This window comes from Amia ocellicauda, chromosome 21 (assembly GCF_036373705.1).
Source record: "Amia ocellicauda isolate fAmiCal2 chromosome 21, fAmiCal2.hap1, whole genome shotgun sequence".
Lineage (NCBI taxonomy): Eukaryota > Metazoa > Chordata > Actinopteri > Amiiformes > Amiidae > Amia > Amia ocellicauda.
Genome location: NC_089870.1, coordinates 6,922,165 through 6,931,657, shown reverse-complemented (window position 1 = coordinate 6,931,657; position 9,493 = coordinate 6,922,165). Strand labels below are relative to the sequence as shown.

The 9,493-nt window shown below is 38.0% G+C and overlaps 1 protein-coding gene across 1 annotated transcript; it reads left to right on the top strand.

Moving 5' to 3' along the window:
• Window positions 1-975: 975 nt before the first annotated feature.
• On the top strand, window positions 976-7,392 carry LOC136717051 (DNA excision repair protein ERCC-6-like). The gene is made up of 3 exons (XM_066694522.1): window positions 976-1,044; window positions 2,592-2,651; window positions 3,000-7,392. The coding sequence occupies exon 3, from the start codon at window positions 3,030-3,032 to the stop codon at window positions 6,960-6,962; it is 3,933 nt and encodes a 1,310-aa protein (XP_066550619.1). The 5' UTR covers window positions 976-1,044; window positions 2,592-2,651; window positions 3,000-3,029; the 3' UTR covers window positions 6,963-7,392.
• The last annotated feature ends 2,101 nt before the right edge of the window (window positions 7,393-9,493 follow it).

Below are 9,493 nucleotides of genomic sequence, written 5' to 3'. Positions count from 1 at the left end.
TTCATGCAACTTAAATCAATAGCCTGCCTATATTTAAACCATGTGCTTGTAAAAATAAATTAAAACATGATTACTGTTCGATATAACACATTGTAAACTACAAGGGGATGTTTTATTTTGTTTATATGGATTAATTGTAAAAAAAAAAGGATTTCATTCAATTCTATACACTTACTAGCTAATGTGACATCATTGACAAATTATGCAAATGTGTTGAATGTATTTAAATTTATTTAAAAATGAGTTTTTGAATGGATTTTGTGGGTAGTGGGCCTCAAAGATTTATGATGTTGATCAAGTGGGCCTTGGAATGGAAAAGGTTGGGAAGCCCTGGTGTAGGGGATCTGATCAAAATCGATGTCATGCTGTACCCTCAGGAAAACGACTGATTGGTAAAAACGTCTTTCAGCCATAATGACCTCAAACACTCAGCATAAACGATTAAGACCAAACAAATAAAGCAACCCAAGAAAAAACAAAATTACATTTAATGCATTCATATGAAGCCATGTAATTACATTTCAAATAAGAAAGTTACCGTAAGACAGACAACCAACATGTTTAGGCCAAACAGACTGGGAAACTCCCTTGAGTCTTGTCTAACAGTTGCGGTTTATGAAGTTTATTGTTACATTCATTTTATATCCCTGGTTTCAATTCACACCTTAACAGGAAACAGTGCAGCAGAATTCATTACATTGTTTTTGAAAATGTCTACTGCTTTGAATCAGAAAACAAGCAGCATTTAGCTACAAAAACAAAACAAACAAGATATTTGCTATAATATAGACAAATTCAGTGTCTCAGATGTTTTAAGCTATACAGCATGTCCGGAGAAATCCCTAAATTGCCCACACCCAAGTATTCTGTTTACTTTCTCAATATTAAAAAAAAAGCTGCATTTTTCAAAGTGATGTTTCATCCAATCAGCTGCATAAGATGCTTCAAACACCACCTACTGATGCGCTGGCACTAATCATTTCCGGGGAAATGAGTTTGGCAGTTAACTTTTATCAGATGTGTGCTGTGTCTTTCTAAAAGCAAGTAAGTGAATGTTCTTTTTGCTACTGCTGTTTTCACTGTAAGTACCAATGATACATAGAGTAGTAAATTTAATTATTATATATTGTTTCTATATCTTCATACCTGCATCAGGTTTATCAAGTGATGCCAAGATCTAAATGACAAGATAATTTTCAAAATTGAAGATTTGAAGACGTTTCTTAAACTTTATTCTGCTGCATTGTTCACATGCAGAGATTCAGTTGATACATTAGTGAAATTATAATTTTTAAATATTTTTAAAAGCCAGCATGTCCTTAAAACAAGAAGCAAACCACAAGGGACATGCAGAAAACTGCAGTTCATGCAGGATACATGAATTTGCATTAAATCTTTGTAATATTTTAGATTGAATGACTGATAAATTGTTTTCTGTTACATTAATGAGACGCAGTTCTTTTGCTCATTTTGAGAATGCACTGGGAATATAAACCTTATTGATCCTTATAATTGATTGTTCTACTCTGATACTTTTTAAAAAAAATTGTTATATGAATGTGGATCTGATTTAACTGTTTCCAAGTTTAATTTTGATCTTAATGTTATTTATGAAGCTTGTTTGTTTGACTATATTTGTATGATTTCTAACTGTTAACTATATTAGGGTGAACTACACTAATGATGGGACTATTTATATGTAATTTTTTGGTTTTCAATGAAATGATTTAAGTGATATATGAATTAAGAAGTGTATATGATCTTAAAGGGGAACTCCACCGAAAATCCACAATTTCTCAGGCTATTCTATAAGTAGAAACATTCTGAGTTACATGTCCAGCTCATTCTATGTACCAGAAATCAGATATCAGAAAAATATGAAAAACATGGTGGGGCTAACTCTGGAGCTGCTTTGGTGGAAGTCAATGGGGGAAATAAAAAACAGAAAATTGTATGTATGTTCAATTGCCCCATCACCCTATATTCCCGAAAGATCAGTCTGTTTGTAGTCATAAAAAGTTTATTCCACCACCCAGAACTGTCGCTATTATTTTACATGATTATTTTATGATTAAAGTATTAAGAAATGTAACATTCTTTGTTGTGTAAATGTAAATCTTGAAAAACACCCTACTGTGTGTGTTCTGTTTTAATGCAGCTAAAATCTGCAATGCTGTATGTTAGGTTTATGTATCTAATGTCTTGGAAATCTACGGATGCTTGTATTCATAATGTTGACATATAATGAATACAGTAGTGTGCATGCATGCTGTTTTGGGGTTTGTCCATATTACATTTGATTGCTCACAATGTGTACAATACTGCTTTGCATGTCTAAATGGGGGTTTGTGTATTCAGTTTCAGTGAGTGAACAGAGCTTTGGTATGTGTTTCAGTTGAGACCTTTGATGACTGCCTGCAGGTTTGTGTGGAAAGATCTCTCCTCTGTTTCAGTTTGCAGAAAGTGTACTCTTTCCTCCCAGAACACAATTATGGTTACAAAATGCTTCTATCAAAATGGATAGTCATTCAACATGGTTTTTAAGATAGATGTTTCACATGGGCATTAACAAGATTTTATTTTACCCACAGCTCTACTGCCTTGAAGCCTGATCACCCCGGATTTTCAAAAATTAAGCAAAGCTGGCCCAGGTTAGAACTGGAGACATCACAGAATGCTAATTGGCTAACTGCTGTTCTTACTGATCTTTAAATATGATCCTTTTCTATATTGTGTGGTGGTATACCTCAGCCTGCTATATCAGTACAGTTAATGTTAGAAAAATGGCCTTTACTGGAACAATTTTCTACCTGGATATAAGATTCAAGCTTTAGGTCCAAAGATATATATGTACCCTTTCCCAGAGAAGGAGAAAATATTTTTCTGACCCTCATCTGAACACCTTTGAACGACAGGCCTAGATGTGTAAAGTGATTTTCATAGCCTTGCTTCATATGTTTAAGGGGGGGAAATAAATTGAGATCTCTTTTTTTAATTAGGTCCAAAACCTTGTCAGTGACATACTAAGCATGGAGAAGAGACAGAGGAAGAAGCAGCAGAAGGAGGAGGAAGGAGACGAGTTTGTGGATGTCCTCAACAGCGGCTTTTTACTTTACAAACCACTGTATGACCAGCTGTACAAGCACCAGAAAGAAGGCCTGGTCTTCCTGTACAAAGCATATGAAAGTAAGAGGAATGGTGTGATTTTAGCTGATGACATGGGTTTGGGAAAAACCATCCAGATTGTAACGTTTCTGTCTGGAATGCTGGATACATACAAAATCAGATCGGTTCTGCTCGTGATGCCCAATGGCCTGATGGATAACTGGGTCAAGGAGCTGAGGAAATGGACACCACACATGAATGTTGAGGTCTATCATTCAAGTGAAAAAAATCGAGAGGAGAAACTGCAGATGGTTCAGAAAAATGGAGATGTACTCATTACATCATACAGAATGCTCCTCCACAATGCAAGCAAGTTCTCCACTTCTAAAAAGAAGACGTTCACCTGGGATTGTGTGATCTTTGATGAAGTTCACTGTATCAAAAACAGGTCTTCCAAGTGCTTCAAAGCTGCATATTCAATCCCTGCTAAGACACGATTTCTCCTGACCGGTACACCTCTGCAGAACAACCTGGAAGAGATGTGGTCTTTGTACCACCTGGCCTGCCAGGGAAGGCTCCTTGGGACGTACCCGACTTTTAAAAAGCTGTATGAGGTACCAATAGTGAGAGGAAGAGAGAAAGATGCTAGTACCACGGAGAGAGCACTCGGCCAGAAAATATCAGAGAATTTAAATGAAATGTTAAAACCTTACTACCTCAGGAGGACAAAAGAAGATCTTCAGAGAAAAGCACAAGAACCAGATAAAGAGAATCAACATCCATTGGATACTGTTAAGATGCCCAAATTCACTAGGAAAAATGATTTTGTGGTCTGGATTCCAATTAGCCCCTTACAGGAATATATATATAAAAAATTACTTTCTACAAGAACTTCAAGAGACCATATTGACCATATTGATGTTATTGATGTCAACACTTTGAAGAAGATCTGTGATCACCCAAGATTGCTGTCTGCCACAGAATGCAGTGATCTGGAGTTGGAGGATGATAGGAAAAAGGATATTGCAAAGTTTATGCACAGTAGAAAGAGATGCATTTCCCAGCTGTCGAGTGAAAGTCTCATGGAAGAATCAGGAAAACTGGCATTCCTTGTACCTTTACTTGAAAGACTCAGGGAAGAGGGTAATCGCACACTGGTTTTCTCCCGGTCTCTGAAGATGCTGGACATCATTGATTACATTTTGGATGAAAGAGGATTTAAGACAATCCGTATAGATGGGTCAATAAATGCTGTTGACGCACGCCACAGACTGGTCACTTTATTTCAGACAAAGAAGGACTATTCTGTCTTCTTGCTTACCTCTCAGGTAGGAGGAGTCGGCTTGAATTTAACAGCTGCCAATCGAGTAGTCATTGTCAACCCATCCTGGAATCCTGCCAGTGATGATCAGGCTGTAGATAGGGTCGACAGGATTGGGCAAGAGAAAGATGTGGTGATCTACAGGCTGATCACTTGCGGGACAGTTGAAGAAAAAATATACCGCCGTCAGGTTTTCAAAAACTCACTGATCAAACAGATAATAGGTGATGATAAGAACCCAATTCGATATTTCAGTAACCAAGAACTAAAAGAGCTGTTTACATTGGAGAGCACACAATCATCTTCCACACAACTTCAGTTGCAGACCCTGCACTGTCATCAACGAGAAACATACAAAGCCCTAGACGACAATCTTGCATACCTGCACACCCTGAAAATCTTTGGGATTTCAGACCACAATCTCCTATTCTCAACAGCTTTGGAGGAAGACCTTGAGAAGGCATCAGCACGCAGCAGAATACATCTACAGGTCCAAAAAGCCCAGCAGAAAATAGAAGCAGAATCCCACTCCGACAAAATTACATCAGTTAGTTCTTATGGTTGGGAAGTAGGTAATAAGAAATCTAAAGAAAAAAAGAAACCTCACCAGCAAATATCAACACAGAAGTTGTTTGTTTCTGCTGATATTATTCAAAGAAGACAGAAAAATCACAGAAAAAGGCAATATTTGTATGACTCCAGACACAGTAGTTCATTTCTCACAAACGAAACGGCCTCTTGGATTGATGATAAGCCTCAGATGAATTCAGTAGTTTCAGTACTGGACACTAGTGGTGCAGAGTGGAGTGAGGAAGAAGGACACTCCCTGGACAAGACTGAATCTGAAGTCTGCAAACTGACCACCAAATTCTTTGCCACTGACAAAAATGATGATTCTAATTTGTTTCCTGAACGCACATTGACTAGAAATGGGTCAAGGGAAGCTGGAGTTAAAGAAAGAGACAGTGAATCAATTGAAGATAGTAAATCAGTTCATTTCAGAAAGCCAGGCTCTGATTTAACAGAGTTATATTCTCCCATTCCAAAATCCAGGTGGTCTGACTCTGAGCATAGTGTGGAAGACTCCTCTGAAATAAATATTCCAGAAAGCAGTTCTGCTGAGCCTGCAATCCACAGTGTAATCACAGTATCTGATGATTCTGTGTTATCTGATGGATCTATACATCAAGAACCACTCCGGCTGCCGGTGCTGTGCGATTATTCTCTGACTCCGGGTTGTATATCTATTTTGGAAAGTGAAAAAGAATCCTCTGTTGTTTGGACAAAGCCCACTTTCTCTTATCCCAACTACAGGATTAATGGAAGGAAAGAGAGAACCATTGATCTAATGACTGACTTGGACGTTGCAGGTGATACCATTAAGTCAATCCAGGGGTCTTTCACAAAACCGGGCTTTGGTTTCATCATGTCATCAACGCCGGTTCCACAATCAAAGTGGGAAGCCAGTGAGCACAGAGTAGGTAACTGTACTGGAGTTGAAAGAAACAGATTGGAAACTTTAGAGCAAAATAACAACAAAGCAGGACTTAATGACAATTCCAAGATGGCTGCCGGGTTAGGGTGCACGGTGCGGCCACCAGTACTTTGTGACTACTCTCTGACTCCTGGCTCTCTTTCCATGGCCCTCATGGAAAGGGACCAAAAACTGACTTCTGATGAGACAAAAGTTGCTTCCTCTCACACACTCTACAGGATCGATGCAAGAAACAGTGTCTCTGCAAACAATCTCACTACAGCGGACGGATCCAAGCTGACTGATTGTACAAAAACACAGGCACCGCTATGGTTACCCACTCTGTGTGATTACTCGCTGACCCCGAGTTCCACTCCAGTAATGGAAGCATCAAGATGTGGTAGCTTTGATGTATCGCTGGATAACCAAGGGGCAAATGCACAGCACAGTCTGATGGACATAGAATCAAATCCTCACTTCTACATTGCCAACCCAGAAATGGAGTTTAACAGCAATGTATCCAAAACATCAGACATCGTAGAAACCCAACTAAACAAGTCTTCCGATTACTCCAGTTTCTTGGGTGAGGATTTATCTTTTCAGCCAGTCAGTAAAGGGATACAAGAAGGGGATGTGAGTACATGGGAACAGGATGACAAGGATTGGAATGAGAGTTTGTGTAATCCCTGCCAAAACATTCAAAGTCCGCACGGAGCTGATGTATCAAAGCAAGGCCATGCAAGCCAGTCATTTGCAGTCTCTACAGGCAGCAGGCCTCTGGTATTCGAAAGTGCCACAGTTATCAGCAAGGAGTGGACACACGAAGACGAACAAAACGATGGCAAAGAGTCTCCTCCGAAAGCAGTAGAATCAACAGAAAGAACACATGATGCTAACATGACCGGCTGCAGGATCTCAGAGGATCTGAAACTTACACAGAAGGTTGAAGCTCTATTTAGGCAAGCAGAAGAACTGCAAAAGGCAGACATTCTGAATGACGTTCTCACCTTGCTCAAACAGGCTCTACATATCAAACCTGGAAGCGACCCTAGGCTGACATGAGGGAAAATACAAAAACAAACAGAATGCAAAGACAATATTGATCTGTGTATTTTATTTCGTGGCAAATGCTTTGTCTAATATCTTGCAGAATGATTCTATCTAAAGTAAAAACACTTTGATTAAATCACTGTCCTATTCAGATTTTTTTTATTTTTTAAAGCTTTAAGACTGAAAAACTAAGAGAGACATCGGTATTGACTAAATTAACCCAGACCATATCTTCTGACTTTCAATACCTTGCTCTTTGTCTGTTTGTTGCTTTATTTCTTTTTCTTTCTTTCTTTCTTCCACTTTAGATTTAGTCTCCTTTGTTTCTGGTTCATTATCATATCAAGAAGCAAACTCTTAATCTTTGTGTCCCTTGCTGGAATTAAAAAGTACACGGAATAAGGGCATTTATAGGCTTTAATAAAAAAATATATTTAATATATTTTCAGTTGGGTTGGTTCTTTCCTGCTGCCTTTTCATATTTTTTGAAAGTTTAGATCCCACCTGCCACAGGCTACATCATCCTACTCAGCTTTGGCAAAAAGTTTATTAAAAGTTTGGGGGAAATACAGTTATATATTGTGAGGAGTGAACATCCAAACTGCATGTAAATACAGATATATTATATACAAAAAGGCTGAAAAAGACACATTTAGTACATGAAAAAAGTAGAACAAAATGTAATCACCCTGTTATCTGCCATACAGTTATGGAAGCTGAAATTTGAATATTGAAGGATGATCTTTAAACTTTCTAGTCACAAGTTTGCATGCGGCACATCCATATTTTCTCTCCTATATACATACATACGTATACATACACGCACGCACATGCACACGCACATGCACACGCACACACACACACACACACACACACACACACATACACACATATACAGACGGGTGTCAAATTAAAGGAAAAACTGAGCGATGACCTTAATCCTATAGTGAAACATTTCTATCCTGATGGGAGTGGTCTCTTCCAGGATGACAATGCCCCATCCACAGGGCACAAGGGGTCACTGAATGGTTTGATGAGTATGAAAATGATGTGAATCATGTGCTATGGGCTTCGCAGTCACCAAGAGCACTGAAGCTGTTCTGGTGGCTCGTGGTGCCCAACACCTTACTCAGACACTTGATGTTGGTTTTTTCCTTTCATTTCCCATTCAATTTCCTTTGTTCATCTTTGATCTGTTCTTCTTGCAATGTGTCTGGCCCATTGCCGTTTTAACATTTTCAATGATTTGATTTTGATCTCAAATCCATTCATTTATTTTCCTATATCTTCTTGTTATTCCAAGCAGACATCCCATACTCCTTTGTGTCATCCACAGTTTCTGAAGACTTTTTGCATTAAGTGACCAGGTTTTACATCCATAAGTCAGCACTGGTAGTTTGCAGTGATCAAATACTTTTCTCTTGACAAATGTTCAAATGTCTTTCAATGCTATTTGTGCATACAGCCTAACTATAAATGATTTATGAATGACACCTAGTGGTCCCTAATACAAACATATTATTCCGTTTACTTTCACCAATATTAAAAAAAAAGCTGCATTTTTCAAAGTGATGTTTCATCCAATCAGCTGCATAAGATGCTTCAAACACCACCTACTGATGCGCTGGCACTAATCATTTCTGGGGAAATGAGTTTGGGTGTCAACTACTATAAGATGTGTGCTGGGACTTTCCAACAGCAAGGACGTGGATGTGCTTTCTGCTATTGCTGTTTTCACTGTAAGTACCATTGATGCCAAGATCTAAATGACAACATGATTTAAAAAAATGAAGATTACAAGACGTTTCTTTAACCTTATGCTGCTGCAATGTTTACATACAGAGATTCAGTTGATACATTAGTGAAATTATGATTGTTTAAATATTTTTAAAAGCCAGCATGTCCTTAAAAAAATAAGCAAACCACAGCTACAGGAACTGCACACATGCAGGGATTCCCCTTTGGAGAATTTTGACCCAATGATGCATGCATAAATGGAAAATTTATATGCAATTGGGATTGCATTTTACAATTGCATTAGCATTCAAATAAAGTCCACTATCTGCTTCCATATGGGAATGGTTCTATGGCTGCGATATGTTTGGTATTATTTTATTTTGGTTCTACATACTAACACTACCATTCAAATATTGGGTGAGAAAACAGAGGTTTAACAAAGTCTTAGCACCATGTATGACTGAACTGTGATTAAAGTATGTGCCAGAGGTGGAAAGAGTACTGAAAAGTACTTGGGAGTACAAGTTACATAGTTACTTTTAACAAAGCATTGTCACATGATCTCCAACCAAACACTAACACTATATATATGTATATATATTTGTTTTCCTCAATCAGAGTGCAGAGATGTGTAACAATAAAATAATGGTTCTATTGATTTAAAAGTTTGTGTTATTATTATTTCTTAATGGCTGTAGCTGATATAAATTCAAATAAAATCACCATACCAACTTACCTAGAACACAAAGAAATGTTGATATAACTTTATTGTTAGTTTATTGTGGGGAACATCACTGGTCAGGACA